The sequence below is a fragment of the Crocodylus siamensis genome, chromosome 7, assembly GCF_052110815.1.
Source record: "Crocodylus siamensis isolate JL-2025a chromosome 7, ASM5211081v1, whole genome shotgun sequence".
In the NCBI taxonomy this organism is placed as follows: domain Eukaryota; kingdom Metazoa; phylum Chordata; order Crocodylia; family Crocodylidae; genus Crocodylus; species Crocodylus siamensis.
Window position 1 is genome coordinate 24,716,608 of NC_143401.1, and position 18,528 is coordinate 24,735,135.

General features: G+C 38.9%; 2 protein-coding genes across 11 annotated transcripts in view; one reads left to right on the forward strand and one right to left on the reverse strand.

The window, feature by feature from the left end:
- ANXA7 (annexin A7) overlaps window positions 1-4,304 on the forward strand; it is a 32,743-nt gene extending 28,439 nt beyond the window's left edge. For 2 of the 3 annotated variants that reach the window (XM_090057275.1, XM_090057273.1), the window contains exons 12-13: window positions 2,951-3,063; window positions 3,973-4,304. In XM_090057275.1, the coding sequence (XP_089913401.1) occupies window positions 2,951-3,063; window positions 3,973-4,095 (236 nt within the window). In that variant the 3' untranslated portion in view covers window positions 4,096-4,304. The other variant, XM_090057274.1, reaches the window with a different exon arrangement.
- A 5,537-nt stretch (window positions 4,305-9,841) lies between these two features.
- Window positions 9,842-18,528, reverse strand: part of PPP3CB (protein phosphatase 3 catalytic subunit beta) — an 85,493-nt gene continuing 76,806 nt past the window's right edge. For 5 of the 8 annotated variants that reach the window (XM_090057284.1, XM_090057283.1, XM_090057276.1 and 2 more), the window contains 2 exons: window positions 14,046-14,075; window positions 9,842-11,587 (listed from right to left, as the gene is read on the reverse strand). In XM_090057284.1, the coding sequence (XP_089913410.1) occupies window positions 11,412-11,587; window positions 14,046-14,075 (206 nt within the window). In that variant the 3' untranslated portion in view covers window positions 9,842-11,411. The remainder of the gene's footprint in view (window positions 11,588-14,045; window positions 14,076-18,528) is intronic. The other 3 variants (XM_090057280.1, XM_090057282.1, XM_090057281.1) reach the window with 1 other exon arrangement.

Consider the following 18,528-nt stretch of genomic DNA (forward strand, 5'->3'; position numbering starts at 1 on the left):
GTTCTGTTAATATGAGGTTAATTTGCAAATCTAGGGAAGTGATTATCCCACTCTATTCACCACTGGTGAGGCCTCACCTGGAGTACTATGTTCAGTTTTGCATGCCACGCTTCATAGTTGTTAGGGTCAGAAGGGACCTCAATAGATCATTGAGTCTGACCCCCTGCCCTGAGCATTAAAGAACGCTGTGGTCAGATGACCCCAGCCAGGTGCTTGTCCAGTTTCTTCCTAAAGACTCCCCAAGGTAGGGGAGAGTACCACCTCCCTTGGAAGCCCATTCCAGATTCTGGCAATCCTTACTATAAAGAAGTTCTTCCTGATGTCTAACCTAACTCTGCTCTCTGTCAGTTTGTGGCTGTTGTTCCTGGTTATTCCAAGGGCTGCCATAGTAAACAGAGCATCTCCAATTTCTTGCTGTCCCTCAATTTCTCCTTGTAGGGCTTTGCCTGCAGGCCCCTAACCATACGAGTGGCCCTCCTCTTGAATCCTCTGAAGGTTGTCCACATACTTCTTGGAGTACTGTGTCCAGTTCTGAGCGCCGCACTTCAACTGTGGCCTGAGCAGTGCGGCAGAGGGGAAGTATCACCTCCCTGGACCTGTTTGTGATGCACCTGCAAATGCATGATAAAATGCAGTTAGCTTTATTGATTACTTTGTCACATTGACAGCTCATATTCATTTGGAGTCAGCTGTGACTCCAAGATCCCTTTCTGCTGCTGTAGTGCTGAGAAGGTCATCCCCTAGCCTATAGATTGTGTTGGTGATTCCTTCCCTGTAGATGCAATACTTTGCACTTGTCTTTGTTGAACTGCATCCTATTGTGTTCTGCCCGCTTTTCCAACCTGTCCAGGTTTGCCTGGATTTGACCCCTTCCCACTAGTGTGTTAACTTCACCCCATAATTTTGTGTCATCCGCAAATTTGGACAGAGTGCCCTCCATGCCCTCATCCAAGTCACTGATGAAGACATTGAATAGCTCAGATCCAAGGACTGAGACTTGGGGGACCCTGCTGCCCACATCTTTCCAGGTCAAAAAAAGATGATAAAATTATTATCTGGCTGTAGAGGCCAGGTCTAGAAGCAAACGTCAAATTGCGGCTGGGGAAATTTAGGCTGGCGATTTTAGTATGAACTGCCTCATTATGAGGACAGTTAAGTATTGGAATAGGCTACCTAGACAAATTCTGGCATCTCCATCCTTGGATGTTTTTTAGAGCAAGTTAGACATTGGGATGGTTTAGTCAGGGATGATCTTGCCTTGAGTAGGAGGTTGAACTAGATCAGTGGTTCTCAGCCTTTCTTGTACCAGGACCCGTTTTAAACATCGGTGGCTAGTCCCCGACCCAGTGCTCCTCACTCCTGACCTGTTTGCCCCCAGTGTGTGGAGTAGGGGGTGGGTGCATAGGGGAGGGAAGGCCCCAAGCAGCCCTTTGCAGGCTGCAACTCTGCCAGCCTGCAAGAGAAAAGATTTAAAGTGTGTTCATGACCTTTTAATATAGTTTTGTGACCCAGTTTTGGGTTATAACGTATGGATTGAGAAATACTGGACTAGACGATCTCTTGGGTTCCCTTCTAGCCCTATTCTGATTCTGTGGTATGATCATTTCCAGTATTTTCTTCTGAATTAAATCTCATTCATGTCTTTACATTCTGGCTACTAAGCATCCACACCTATTTAAAAGGAAGGTGGAGGATTTAGAGCATTCAGTAATAAAAGAAGTTAGCAGCTCCAGCATAAGAAGGATTAGCAAGCTAGAGGTTTTCTCCAACGTACTGTACAATGGTGGCTGGAAAAAATCAAGCTTAAAATAATGTCCATAAGAAAAAATGAATATACACTAAAAATAATCATTTAAGAATCACAACTTCTATGAAACAGTACAGTAAAAAAAATGAATCTGTTATAAGATGGGGGTTCCTGTAGTATTAGAAGCTCCCTAAACTCTGCTGTTACTGTTAGTCAACAGATCCTTTTACCTCTTCCCAGTACATGAGAATTTTAATCCTGAAAGATGCCATTTCTGCAGCCATTGCTGATTGTGCAGTTTAGAGCTCTGCTAGGTATGGATTCCACTGAAGCACTGCAAAAAAATCAGTGCTTGTCCCAGGGAAGTCAGCAATGGAAAAGAACTCTCATGAAATGTGCAGCTGAACACAGATAATTTAAATCTGCCACCCAGTGCCTGTGAAATGTGCACTTACAGTGATAAAATTCTAGCTATAGAGCTAGAAGAGAGAGGTTTCATATTGATTATTTAATGGAAAGAGGTTTTTAAGTGAATAGTTTGAGTGTTTCCTTTAACAATTTTTATAGAATTAAGATTGCAGTGAACTTTTTTCAAAAGAGTTGTCCTTTTGGACCATCACACTGAATTGTAATTTTTAAATAGCCATGTCAGAGTTCATATTTAAACTAGCCAACTGACCGTCAAGAATGAGCAGGGTGGGGATGGGATGGAGTGCCGCCACCTAACACCCTATGCTGCTGCTGTTTTGCATCTGGCAGGGAGCGGGGTGGGGGAGCTGAGGCCAGGTCTCCCACCCTCTGTCCCCTCCTCAGCACAGCTTTGGAATCATGGCAGCACACTTCCATGCTTGGAGCACTGTGATTGGCTGTTTCTGTCAGCCAATCGGAGTGCAAATAAAGTGTTACGGACAGACAGACAGGCTTAAGTGTAGGCTTTTATAATATTAGAATGCTGGGCAGCCAACAATGGAAGCTGAGCTGTAATCTTACCTATGTGCATATAATGTTGTCACGCTTAAGAGACCATAAACACTGTTCCCATCCTCCTGGGATTTAAGTACTTTAAACTAGCAACTGCTTGATCAGATGTTTGTTTGACAGGATTTACTATTAAGTGTTTTAGCAAAAATCATGCAATATTGCCGAATGAACAGCAGCAACAGTATACAGAACCTGAACTAACACTGTACATGTGTTTTGCAGTGCAGTGTGCTTTAAATCGTCCAGCCTTTTTTGCTGAGAGACTTTACCATTCTATGAAAGGAGCGGGCACAGACGATTCAACACTCATCAGAATTATAGTCACTCGCAGCGAGGTAAGAACCATTTTGTTTCTCCAAGCAAGGAAGAAATGGATTTTAAAGGTTTTGATGTCAACTTTACCTGTAGCTGAAATCAATCTTTTATTGCAAATGTAACTCTTTGCAGATCAAGTTCCTTTACTGGAAACAGGACTTGCCTGGTTGTAAATATTCAGCTCACTCTGAGATGTTACTAGCCTCCTAGAATCCATGACTCCCATCTACTACAAAGTTAATAGCTGGATGAGGGGCTCATGTAGAATGAAGTATCATAGTAGTATTCTCAAACTGGAGTGGAGATTATTTTAATATCTTGCATTTCTCATCCTCAGTTTAGAACCCTTTATAAAAAGGAAAGTTTTAACCCTGGGTGAAGGAGTAGGTTTGTTGCATTTGAACAGTTCTTAGCTCATTCATACACAGTATTTAGAACAGATCAGCTGAACCTTCCCCTTTTGAAAGAATTTCAAGCATTTGTGTCTTCACCCTTTCAGACTGAATGCATCTTTTGCTTCCAAAATGACTTGCCCACCTGAATACATGTGTGGGGAGGTCCTGTGTGAGATGGTTAATTAAGGAGACCCTTGGAGTTAGGAAAGAATCTTTGAAAGGAGATAAAGTTACCCCAGGCAGCCACTTTTATAGGAAACTTGGTAACAGAAGCCTCAATGACATTCTTCCTCAGATTCTGCTAGGATCTGGAGGCTAAGTGCAGCTTTGACAGAATTGTTTCTGTTACTTCTGAAATGGCAGCTTAATAAACAGAGAACCTCTTGCCTGTCTGCTTATAGTTTTGCCTGGGTTCGTTGCAAATGGGTTGTCTCTCTCTACTACTGAAATTATCCTGACAGATATATAACATCGGATGAATTGCTTTTACTTGTCAAAAATAATTTTGTGCTCACCTTATTTCTTTTGGCACAGATTGATCTTGTGCAGATCAAACAGATGTTTACACAGCTGTACCAGAAGACTTTGGCAACAATGATAGCAAGTGACACAAGCGGTGACTACAGACGTTTGCTGCTGGCAATTGTTGGGCAATAGAAATTATTATTTTTTAAACAAACTTAATGACCTATATAGCAAAGCAGAGAAACACACTTGCCCTTGCATGTACCTATGGGAATGATTTCATGCTATATACCAAATATGCCTTAATGATAAATGATTTTAAAGCTTTTATTTTGCACATACACTTGCCTTAAGTTGGAAACATACTATTGTACTTTACATTATATAAAAATGTGTGTATATGTGTGTGTGTATATATGTATGTGTATATATCTGCTACCTTAGGTGTCAGTTGTCTTTGACCCATTGAAAAATAACTACAAATCTGATTTCTGCTCCAGTTTCCCTCAAGAACAGTTAGCACAAAATCACTTCTACTGTAAAGGCAAAAGGTCCTGTACACATTTGACCTGGACAATCAAAATGGTTAAAGTAGAATCACCACAGTAATCATGAAGCTAAACTTTCTTCTTAGCTGTCACCATAAATGTCAGTTCAATCACTCTTAATCCTCATAGTAGGGTATTCAGATGCTGAAAGGCCTTTTGATCTTGAATACGAGTGGGCCTTTTATTGCTACCTGGTACAATCCTGTAAAAGTGCACATCGTTGGCATCACTCCTTGAATTTAAGAGCTAAGGGGGTTCAGAACAGTGAATGAGTGTGCCCCTTTTCCAAGCAGCTGTCACTTCAGGTTGCAAAGTAAGTTTGTATGTGCAGTTTCTACTCACTGGCAACTACTCTTTTTGAATAAAACTAATTTCTCTTAACACAAGCAACTTCAGTAAGGTGGGTACAGATCATGCTAACACTTGCATGACCTCCCCATTAATTATATATGCACCTTTACACAAATGTTAAAAAGTGAGGAGGCTGAAAAAATGCATGTAAACCGTTTCTACCTGCCCTTTGGAGAAGACATACAGAAACAGCAGCCTGACTACCCAGAGCCAGGGTGGAACTTAGCTTTAGCAGAATTCTTCAGACTAACATACCTGAATCCTAGTACTCTTAAAGATATATTGGCACACATGGCTGAGAATAACTCATGCATCTCTTTCCTGAGGACAGCCATGGAGGTTCATGAGCAAAAGCCACAAAAGTAAACTGTTCACTAATGTCTGCCCCTCCACAGGTGTTAGAAGAAATGCCTTTCTATTTACAATTTCAAACATTTCCAGTGCAGCATGTTGGTATCTTTAAGTTAATAGGGACAGAAGTGGGCCCTGAGTAACATACATCCATGGGTTTGTGTCCCCCTTCAGTTGCAAAAGTTCAGCTGCTCTTGATGCTCAAGAAAACAAGGTACTGGCCTGTGATTTGTTTCCTAATGGTGGTGGTCCCTCATTTGAATGCAGCCAGTAGCAGATGCAGGCCTCTGTCCAGATTAGAGTTACTACTAGAGCCCTCCCAAAGCTGAATGGGTTTGTCCTCCTCTGACAACAAAGCACTTTTGGCTTGCCTACATTTGCAGTCCTTTGGTACACAAACACTCAGTAAGTTTTCATGTTAGACACAGGAGACTTTTTTTTCAGTTCCACATACAAAAAAACCAATAGCTTACTTCTGGTTTGATTCTAAAGCAGCTTCTTATAAACTTACCATGCGTTTCTGTGACCACAACTGCAGTCCTCACTAGCTATTTAAGGAGGCTGATGTGAAAGAGGGTAACACAGTAAAATCAGTTTAAAAAAAATGTCAAATCTTGCTGTTGTAGCTACTTTTGGTCCAGAGAGAATATAAGCTAGAGTCTCCCTTTAAATGTGAAAGTGCTTCAAGTGGGGAGGAACAAACGGAATGGGAAGAGAAGCTGCAACAAAATAAGAAAGCAGGAACCAAGTACCTGAATAGAGCAGTTCCTAGCAGGCATGTACATCGAATAGCCTGGTTCTGGTTTTAAGCAATCCTGCAAGGTGCACCCTTCTGACTGCTGGAGGGACTTGTGCAGACTGACTTTAAACAGGCTCCAAAAATAGTACCTAGAACTCACAAACAACGCCGGACACCCCGCTCCCCTCCACAAATCAGCCTGGACCACAGCTTTGACCCCATACTTTAGGCAAAATATTGAGACTGCCCTCAGGCATTAGGTAGCCTGATCATCCTAGCAAATTCCCAGTGAGGATGAAAAGAACAGTTGCAGCATGACCTGCTTGCCTTTTCGTATGTGCTACAAATGATTATCAATTGCCTCAGGCCAAAAGAGGCAACCCCATTCAACTGTTCAAGTTAATTTTATCCTGATATAAATAAGCATGCTTGGTATAGTACTATTAAGATCCAGCTAAGTCAGCTGATGTTCAACGTATTTACGCACCATTAACATTAAAACCAGATGGCTTGCAGGATCTTTGAAATACTGTCTGAATTTCCTTGTAACAAACAAAATCAAAGAGGACCCACACTCCCTCTTCCTGAAATCAGAGTGCATATTCTGCCCAACTTCAGAAAGGGGAACACCTGCCTGTCTTTGTGCTTAAACCAGCCGTTTAAGATTTCAGTTAAATGGACCTGTATAGCAGTAACAACCTAGACAAGAGCTGACCAATATCTGAGCAGCTGGGAGCCACGCTACATGTTCCCCGCACTCCCTGCCATGAAGGCACCAGGCTCCAGTCTCCTCACTACTGTAGTACCCTGCCTGCAGGGAACACGGCTGTGGATGCATAGTGGTTGGATGGGAACCCATGGGCTGGGAGCAGCTTGTAGGCTGCCAGCTGGATAGTCGAGACCTAGACCACTTCACAGAGAAGTCTTGAAAATTGTTTGGTGGAGACTGAGTAAGACCATGATTCTGCGTAGTTGGATTATGCAGCAGGGGTGGCAAACCTATTTGGGGCAGCGGGACAGATCTAGATTGAAGGGCTTTAATGAGCTGTACCTTTGAAATCCCTAGTAGACACAACTACATGGTCTAAAATGAATTGTATCATTGTTCAATCTCCAATTTAGGTCACTAGGTGGCAGTGAGTCTTCAAAGATGTGGGGGGTGAAAAAACCCCCTGATGCTTTGCACCTGGAATTCCTGGACACTGGTGCAATTTTCATAGGCTTTGCTCACAGACTTAAACTGCTCTGGGATCCAGAGGGAACATGTGAACAGCTACACCAGGGCAGCAACTGACAATAAATGCTATCACAGTATTGAACTAATGGCTACCTCAGCACAGATGACAGACACCTGACAACTTTTTTTTTTTTTTAAACTAGACTTTTCCTTGCATTATTACTCCAGATTCAAGGCACTTACACCAATCTATGCATTAACTCACCTGTCAGAGTGGTGAAAGCTGGCAGTTACTGGAACGTATTCTACACATTGGGCCTCTCTCTCAAGAAAGCACCTTTACATTGTTCAAAGTGGGTAGGATAGTGCCCTAAGAAAAAACCCTGAGAATACAACTTACCTTCAGCCATTATGAATTGCATAGGGTTTCTGTGCCAACCCTTCTGTCCTAACAGAAGGCCAATTGGGGGTAGGGTGGGAAAGAACAATATTGTCCACTGACTGCATATTTTTTGACCAGTCAAAGATTATAGCAATTTCACAAAAAAGCCCACCCTATATTTTTGGTAGTTTTCTTGACAAATTTTTTTGTTTCTTGACACATCTTAGTGCAAAAATTATGCTTTCTCTGTGTATTATTTGGACCCACTGACAATTTTCAACTGATATTTGATTGGTCAAATACCCAGCCCTAACTGGGGCATGGCTAAAATGTACTACACGGCACCACACTGCAGTCTTCATCTCCTAGGGCCAATGCACAACTGTTGAGTGAAGTGTGTGTAATGCAGAGTCAGAAGATGTAGTTCACGCTGCAGGTCATGTAGATCCCTGTGTAGACAAAGACTAGAGACAATACAAAACTGGCACAAAGCCATTTATATCAGTCTCTTCAATGTTTAGTGCAGGAAGCAAAAATAATCAGGACTTTTCCTTTTAAAAAAGAAGTCTAGCAAGTGCATACAAATGATGGGGAAAATACACACTCGTTATTAGCCAGGAATCTTTCCTTCTGATGTCTTGACCAATGAGAGAAACACTCATGGCATGAAGACTCACCTTCTCAAAGCAAGTTTAGTAATGGAGATATAAATCTATTTTTTTTCCAGACAGGGGCTTTCAGCCACCCCAGTTCTTACTATCCAAATAACTACCCATAGGAAGACAGGACAGAGAGAACAATTTGTCAAACAATTACTGTATTTTCTGATTTTTCAAACCTAGCAACATCAGATACTGATATTTTCAGCTGTCTTGCTTGCAGCTGTTCACTACTAGGTCTGATAAAATAACGTATGGCAATGCACAAGGTCACACCTGGATGCCCTCTGTTGGTAGGTCCCAATTTCATAGTTAAGGGAAAAAACACAATTGCAAATAGCAAAGCTGAACACCCAGGTAGATAATAATGAGGAAGAATGAGTTGCTGAAACATGACGGAATGGTGCTAGAGTATAAATAGTAGTCCCCATCCTGCTTTTCTGACTCAATCTGAAAATATCCAATCTGGAATCCAAACAACCAGAAACATTAAAAGCATACTGGGAAAATACATGGCTCAAAATACTCAGTCTCATGGTACATTTAGGACTTTTCTAGAGACAAGGTGAAGGACCATCTTCATTTATGTCAAAGTACATACACTAAAAAGCAAAATGCAGTTATCTACCTAACGGCAGACTTCTCCTCATGTAAGATGCTCTAGGAAAATAGAGAATTACAGGGTGAAAGGACTGTCAGACAAAACTCTTAATAAAACCTGTCTACTCTGAACAAGCTAAAGTTTTTAAGTTACATTAGACTTCATTGCTGCCTTCCATTCTTGCTGTGATCCTGGCCACTGAGAACGTATCTTCTATGTATCAGAGGTTTCAATTGTATTTCTTTTAATACACAACCTCCCACCGACTCAGAACAACAACTAATTGAGAGCCAGTCCATTAAGAGACTGCTTTGTGAAAACTTGTTGGATTTTTTCCCCAACTGAACACCATCATGGAAGACTACTGATGGACTGCTCCTCAGATAAAAAGAACTTTGTAATACAGGTGCCCATTTTTCTCCTTCCCAATGTCACGTATCACAAATTAGTGAGAGTCCAGGAACACAGGGGCCACTCACCACTGTCTGGATCTTGGATTTCTGTATTCCAACCATTTGAACGGTTGTTCCCAATTACACTGCATCTAAAATGCAGTAAAACTTAAACATTAATTCAAGTTTTTGGGATGTATAAGCCATCACCACTATTGTAACAATTTTGTGGTTAATATACACTGGTAACATTCAGCAGATTTTCTCATTTGCCTTTAATCAAAACTGGCCAGAAAGATTGGCTCTGATATTACCTGCTATCAAAAACATCACCTTAGTTCACATCCTAAAAGATCATGCACAGTCCTCACATATGAAAAAACTCAATAAACAGCTATTCTTTTGAGTAAAGCCTAGCATTGCACATTAGATATAGCTCTGTAGAAACCTATAATGAATGTCAAATTTAATACACAAATTCTTAGGTGTTCTGTTTCTAAAAATCTCATTAATAAAATATTAACACTCTCCCTGGAAGCAGCAGGACTTCAAGTTAATACATTTTTGGCTTCAATTATATTAAAATATTGCTCAGAAAATAAATTAAGCCTGCCCGCTCAAGTTACATTCATTAAACTGTTTTCTGATTTTAAAAATAGTTAGAAATACTCTTCAGGTTTTAAAATAACCTGGGTCTGATTAGACCTAAGCGTTCAAAATAAAACCAATACACAATGATAGGAGCCGCAGCCCATGCACAAAATTTATTGTGTGCTACTGTTTATAAAATACTTGAATAGTTCAGAACATGCATAAAAGTTTTGACTGAGACAGGGGTATATATACAGATTGTACCTTATGGCAAACAAAAAAAGGGAGATGAACTCAAGTGACTTAAGTTTCAAGTTGTGTTCCAGGGGATGAGAAAGGTAGCAAATGTCAAAATATATAACAAAAGTACAGAGGCAATCAGTACAGTTCATTATTTGTGAACGAATCAGCATAGAATTTCAGTTTTAACCAAGCAGTCCTGTAGCTATCAAAATACATGCAGTCTCGATTTTACACTTTCACTAATGCCTTAGCAGTTGAACAGAGCAATTACTTATGCGCTGCATTGCCTAAACAAAAGTATTTCCATAACATTTTCAGTTTCCTTTAGAGTTAAAAAATAATAAAAAGCTTGCAGCTATTCAGCCCAGTGATTAGCTATTTATGCAACTGTAATACTCACAATGAACTAAAAGTACCAATAACATCTATGTAACCTAGAGATGTACATCATAGGCCAATATATTAAATATTTTGCAAAATGAAAACATGCATACACAAAATACAATGCCAAGCTTTACAGACTTGATATGAATCAAAATTTACTTCAACATAATGTACAAAGTTCAATTAAAAGTACCTTAAAATTAAGCAGTTCCATGATTTTTCACTTTAAAATTAGTGTGTGCATGTGTGTATATATATATATATCTATATAGATATCTATATATCTATCTATATTATATATATACATATAGATGTATAGATAGATAGATAGATAGATAGATATAATTTAAAAAATTTTTCAAAGTGGGGAGAGTTTTGAAAAAGCTGGGAAAAAAATTTCTAAATTAAATATATTTTTTTAATCTGTGTTCAAGTAATAAACTTTCCTATGTAGAAATCTTCTTCTGATAAGCCATAACTACAAAATACAGAATTAGCAGTATCTAAGGAGTGCACCTGAGGTCAGCATTTTATAGAATAACCAACTGAGATTTTTGGCATTTTTCTCTATTTAAAATACAGTTTTTTGCAGCCTCAGATTTTTTAAGACCATTCTATTCCATCTTTTAAAGACATTTCATGAACTAATGTCCATTAATAAATAGTTAGCTCTAAGGGCTGTATTTAAAAGTCTGATTTAAAAAAAATCTAGCTCTACTGAAAAGAACATCCCATTTGTAAACTTAAAAGTGTTGACAATGATAAGCATAAGATGCTAGTCTAGATGTGCTTTAGTGATAACAGCCCAATTATTTTCCCAGATCTCTCCAAGGTTCAGCAGTCAGCAATGGATTTTCTGCCAATAGAAGAAGCATGCCGAAGAGATGTTCAAGTCATCACTTATACAGAGGGGCAGTTGTCTCAAAAGCATGATGGTTTCTCTTCAGTGGGATCAGGATGTTTTCCATATCACATTAAGTAGTCAGTTTGACTGATCCCCCTGGCTATTTCATCTGTTGTCATGTCAGAAAGCAGTAAATCTAGGAATTCTCAGACAAGACATATGTGAGTAAACCAGAAATTGGAGCAGTCACTGTGCATTGTTGTTACCAGTTCCATTGTTTCCACTGGCATTTGTGTTTACAGAACTAATACCATCTTGCTGAAGAGCATCTTTTCTTGGTGGCATTCTCTCATTGATCCTATCCAAACCTTTTGCCTCTTCAAAACTGCAGATTTTGTGTTGCGGAGAGAATCCTCGTATTGCTTAACAAAATGCAAATTTGATAGGTCAGTAATGGCAAAAGAAGTTGAAAACATATACTTTTTCTAATAAAATGGTATTAAAAGAATAGGTAAGAAACTAGCCAAAGGAACTGGTTATTGCTTTACAACTGCTTATCTAATCTGCTTTCCTGGAATGTCCAATGACAATCATGACTTCAACTTGAGATATAGAACAGTGCATGGCAAATATTTTGCAGGTAGGAATCAAGGGACTTAAAGCCACTTGATTACTTTGACTGTTCCTGGAGTGTCCAAGTGGTGTAACACCAATTCTTTTTACTGCTGAGTGGATCAGGCTTATCTTAACATCCCCCTAACTTCAAAAGAAAGTCAATAAGATATAAGCAGCACAGCATGTGTAGTGGAGGCAAAGCAGCAAAAGTGTTAAAATAATAACAATAATGTATTCACATCCTGCATACACACTTATGTCCTGTTCCAACAGTTTTCATGCAGATAAAACTGCAGGATATGACTCTGACTGTGCTAATTATGTGGATAGCTGAACTGGACACAACTACAGTCTTTTAAGTCAACAAACTGCTTTAAACAGGAAAGTAGATATTCCTCATTTACCCATCATTCTAAATGAATGAGGAAGGAAACGCCTCTAGTTGAATCTATACCTGATCTTGTCTGCCCATAGCCTGAAGTCTTTGGGATATCTTTTACTGTGTGCATGAAGTCTACTGATTCGATCCCTTGCACGTATGGAAATCAAAATACCTAGGGAAAAGGATCTTCATCATCACCAGCATCCTGAAGCTGAGTATTTTGTATAGGTAAGATTTTTTATAGTGTTGTTTTTACACCAACAGCATTTTTTTTTAAGTACAGCACTACTGATAATCCATGTAATTCATTATGCCTTATACTAGGGGTGTACTGATAAAGATTTTTTCCGATAACCATGTCTGATTATTAACGAGTCATAATTGGCTGATACCAATCTGATTGCCAATATTCAGCCTGGCAGCCTGGAGAGCAGCATCCAGCTGGTAAGTCTGTTAGGGTGGAAGGGGGTGGGGGAGCAGATAGACACCTCCGCAGTGAGGGAGGCAGTGGGGCTGGGGCAGGCACTGCCCAGCCAAGGTGGCACAGGATGGAGCCACAAGCGGCTCCTCCGGGGGGCACAAAGAGTAGGCAGTGGCTCCCCCTCTTGCATGCATCCCCGAGGTAGGCATAGCGGGCATGTGCCCCCCGGATCTGTGTGTGGGGCGAGGGTCAGCTGCCAGCGAAGGCCAGAGGCAACATCGGGCTGTTCCTGGTGGGGGTTGGGCTGAGGCTGCACTCAGGGCGGGTGGTGACGATGGCACCGGGACTGGGTCTATGGTGTGGGTACCCCCCATAATTCCCCCCAGCACTACCGCTGCCCACCCCAAACAGTCCCAGGCCAGCCTCCCCTGCTAGAAAGAGCCTGGCACCACCCCCAGCCCCAGCCCGTAGCAGCAGCCTGTCCATGCCCCATGCACAGACCTGGGGGGCACATGCCCCCTATACCTCCCTTGGGGGATGTATGTAGTGACGGGAGCACCCCCCCCCGATGAACCACTCATGGCTCCATCCCATGCATCATCCCAACTGGGCAATGCCTGCCCCAGCCCCATTCCCCCCCTCACTGCAGGGGCCTCAGTGTACCCGCCACACCCCTTCCCTCCCCCTCAACAGACTTACCAGCTGGACACTGCTCTTAAAGCTGCCAGGCTGGCTGCATGATTGCTGCTGTTGTGCACATGCACATGGTATTTATCGATGGCATTATCTGCCACATCAGCCAAAAAATGCCAATTGCCAGTAACATCAATTTTCCTTTTATTGGTGCCGATATGATATAGACCGATGTATCGGTGCACCTCTACCTTATACTGTTAAGTCCATATATATACTATTAACAATTTTGGTCAACAGCTACCTCCAAATGTCACAGTAAAGCCAGGAACATATCTTGCACTACCAGATGTGTTATGGAAAGTGATGAGAATATTAGATTTAAATCCAACTAAAAATAAACTTTATCAAAAGAAACATGCATAAATCACTGCCCCCCTAAAAAAAACCCAACATAACAAAAATTGTAGTTGAATGCAGAAAAACCAAAAATTCAACACTATCATTTTAAAAAATTTCAAGAAACACCAGCACACATTACAACATACACACACATGTGCACATGCACACGCATGTATGCATACAGAAGGAAAAAAAAGCAAAAGTCTAATGTGTGTTTTGTAAAGTAATAAGAATTTTCCTAAAATATTACTAAAGATGATAATCATCTGAAAGCAAGAAATGAATGTTACATGTAAAAGGGATGAATCAATACAAATGATTCATACTGGTTGTGCAAGTTGAAAATAAGACACATCCACACAGAATACTTTTGATCTCCCTCCCAGACACCACAGATCTCTGCCAATTGCAAAGACTCTGATCATACCTTTTTCAGCCTCAATTGCCTCTACAGTGGCTGTACAGAAGTGAGCAGATGCATGCAAAATGAATGAGAAAGATGAAGAGTGTAATATCGCATAGCAGAAAAGGCAATGATCAATTTAATATATTATACCAAACCAGATTAGATTGCAATTATTTTTTAGTGCAAATTAAGATTTTTTTTAAAAAAAAATTGAAGTGAAACTACTGCTATATCTTGGGTGACACAATTTATCAAATGTAACATTCATATACGCTTCATTTACACACTTACATGACTGGCAAATGCATTACTCACATAAAATATTCAATATACAGCCCCAATACTGTTAAAGTAAGGGGCAGAGTTTGAATTTTAACTCAGTCTTTCAGATTTCTCTCTTTCTTTTTTAAAGGTCTACAGTACCTTTGTGACATTACCAAGAAATATGGTTAATATGATCAATTCTTTTTAACATGAAAAAATACTAATTTAATTTAACTGGCTGTTTTTATGTTTATTAAATAAAGAGTCTTTCACATTCAGAAGCTGAACTTAGTTTTTGTATTGTATTCTGAGCTAAAAAAGGATACTGCAGTCCCAATAATATACAACAATAAAAGACAGATTTAAGAGCATAAAAATGAATTCTGGCAAGTCACATTTAAGAAGTGACCAATGTCAAGAAAATTTAGGGGAATCAACCAAGTTATTTACAGTTGGAAGAGATTTGGGACAAATGCTCTTTGATAGAGCTTAGAGGACTGGTGAATTTTCAGTGCGAACATTTCAAAGATCGAGCTGACTAGTCAGTGTTTTTTAAATTAAGTAGCTGTAAAAACAGCTGTAACATTTTTACAGCAAAATATTTTTCACTACCTTGTATGTGCAGAAAGCATAGCTATAAAATCTATAAAGCTTTCATGCAAAATTATTAGTACAGCCTTGTTGCTAAAAGTCTTAATAGTAAAATCTCAAGCAACATTCTAAAATTGGCTCATAAATGGTTCTGCACATCTATCTAACACAGGCATTTTAAAATCTTCCATGTAGTAGACAATTTACATAATGCTAATCTAATTTACTAAAAGGAATGGTAAGAGAGGAATTATTTGAGTGAATCTTGGGGAACAATATTAGCAGATATATGAATTATCAACAGAAGGACTTAAAATCATGGTGTTGGCAAATACCAATAATTTCTAGAAGGGTACTTTGGAAAACAGGTATTTGTATTCTAAAACCCATACTAAACGCTTGTATATATAACATACCATTTTAACTTTTATGTATTGGATGTTTGGAGTTACAGAAGGTTCCTATACTTCAGATCCAAATAAATGAGATACAATACCAAGTTTAAATTAAAAGGCAACTTGGAAGAATGATTGTTTTTCATGTTTATGTTAAGAAAAAACTGTTTCTAAGTGGCAAAAATTAAAAATGGTCTAGAACTATTTTAAAAGCTAATCAAATATAGTTTCTTATCATAATAAATGCCAGTTTGCCATATAAATTATAAAACAACAGAATTACACCTTTTTCTACCATTTCCTATAATTGTGAAGTCTTTGCTTTCAGTCTTTTCCTTAAAAGATTATGGATACTGATTAACTTCTGTAAATTATGTAGCTTGGTCAGACACAAATTTCAGAAGTTGTTACCTTAATTAATTCTACTTGAACCACTAATGTGTCAGAGATATCAGGATATAAAGTTACAAGAAGGCACTTTGTCACACTGAGCATTATTAATGAACTGACTGGAAAATACCACTTTTATAAGACTGCAGAAACTTAATCCAGAAGATATTTTATCACTTAGTTTCTACATAGATGTCTCCATGTTAAAAGTGTATGTTTAATAAATCCAGACTCTTCAAGCAACAGTACCATAATATGCTAATAAGTCTGATCCTGAAATTCTTCCTCAAGAAAAGTTTCCAATTCACTTTACTTAGAATTATAATCCAAAGATATTCAAGGTACTAAACCTATGCTATTTTATACCATCTTCAGTTGTAAGAGCCCTGTAATAAAAGGCCTGTATCGATGCAAAACTCAGGCTAATAAGAAAAACCAAACCTTCCCATTCCTCTGAACAATAGCCAGAATGACAGAAGGCAGGGTTAGTCTTTGCATCTTAAAGACTAACTAAATCAGAGATGTGTAGCATGAGTCTTCTTGAGCCAGAGCTCACTTTGGTCAGACTGGTAATTAAGGCATCAGTTCAGCAAAGTTCTTAAGTATCTGACCACTCCAAACAATTTCAGTGAGACTACTCAAAAATGTAAATTTAGGCTTCTGTTCAAGTACCTTGCTGAATCAGATCTTGGTTTGTTAAAATGGTAACCTGCGTTCAGATTTACTAAGAAATCATATCTGATGCTATCACTTTTTGTTTGAACTTCATTATTTTAACATTATCTCTATCAGCTTATGTAGACTATATAGCTATTAAAAGCATAACTTAATGAAAAAATGTTAGAAACGGACAAAGGTAATGGATAAGCGTACATGTCTTTTGAATGATCCATAAAAAGATTTTCCTTTATATTCATGCCAAGATTCCCTATTTATACCTATTTTCAGATAGTTCCCTTAGTTATCACTGATAAATATAAACTATATCCCTTTCACTTTCCTCAGAATGCCTGTTATTATACCTCACTCTCTTTTATTTTACAGAGACAATTCCGCATAATTTAAATATATTACACTGGGTATCATTTTGGTGCCCTATGCTGCTTTTTCTCCAGGACTGTAGAAGTCATGTTACAGTGGCCTTATTAATACATACAATATTCTTGATGTGGTCTTACAACAACTTACTAAAGTAGTATTTGTTGTCTCCCTCTCCCCTCCCCACCAACATATTCTCTGCTAATATACTCTGGAGTACTGTACCCAGTTTTGGGCACTGCACTTCAAGAGGGACACGGAGAATCTGGAGAGGGTTCAAAAGAGGGCCACTTGCATGATTAGTGTGGCCTCTGTGAAAGACCCTACAAGGGGAGGTTGGGAGATCTGGATCTCTTCAGTCTTCACAAGAGATGTCTATAAGTTGTAGCCACCTATAAGTTTATCAAGGGAGGACAACAGGGAACTGGTGATGTGCCATTTATCACAGTGCCCCAGGGAGTAGCTAGGAATAATGGGTGCAAACTAGTGGAAAGTAGATTTACGTTAGACATTAGGAAGAAGTATTTTTACAGTAAGGGGGGCCAGAATCTGGAACAGACTTCCAAGAGAGGTAATACTATCACTTAACTTGGAGGTCTTTAAGAGGAGGCTTGATAGTCACCTGGCTGGGGTCATTTGACCTCGGCCCTCTTTCCTGCCAGGGGCAGGGGGTCAGACATGATTATCCATTGTGGTCCCTTCCGACTCTACAATTTATGAATCTATTAATTTAATAACCCAGTACAGTTTTTTTTGTCACTTTAAGAACAAACTGTGCCCAACTTCTCTGAAATCTCACTATGACACTGTTAAAGGTATTTCTTGCTCAAAATTTAAAGATGGGTCCAAATTACATTTCTGAAGCTTCAAAATCAAAGCAGTTTAATTTGATATAACCATACCTATATAGAAGCATAAAAAGTATATGTAAAGTGAACCAATAAATTTTATCACTGCTGATTTCAGTCCAAATCTCTTAGGCAAAGGCAGATAAACCCCACAACTATAAGAGATATAATGGAAACAAAGTTCAGCAGTGGCCAATTCATTCAGATGCAAACTGCCCACCTGCCCCCTCCCTTACCCAAATCAGAACCTCTCTACTTAGAATTTGAGAGAGACTGGGGAAAAACACTGATAATTATTGTATCTCATGACTTGAAAATTGAACAAAAACAAAATAAATGTAAGGCTTAAAAGATCACACAGTGTAATTTACAGTTATTTTATCGTCTCAATTACAATGAACTATAATTATTTCTACTTCTACAAAATTTACAAGTTACTGTGCTGTAATAGATTTTGTAAAAGTAATGAAATCTTTGTAATCTGAAAACTCATTGCAGCACTGGATATTAATCTTCAAGAAATGCAGAGTTCACCAGTCTTGTGATAGTTTAGCAAAGTGTAAATTATTAAGGTTCTATTACACTTAAGGAACTTCAAAACTCTACCTGTTGTAGTTTTGAAATTGAGCATTATATTTATATTTGAAATCTTTAATGATTTTTTAAAGTTAGAGACAGTACAGATAAAGCAGAAATTCTAAAAGAACTGGTGCACAGGCATCAATAAGAAATAAAATACCATACTACATTAAGGAGAGTTAACACCTGAAGTTATTCTGAAACAGTGTCACATGGACACATAACTCACATGTAATGATTTAATGCATCAAGGAATACTGCAACAAAGCATTCTGGAGTCAGAAAAAAACCCCCAAATTGTCTTTTGCATATTTTCCAACTGTCCAGCTTTTTCTCCTCTAATAATAATATGTTGCATGTGCTATGTTATCATCTTTTTATAGTCACTTTGCTCATCTC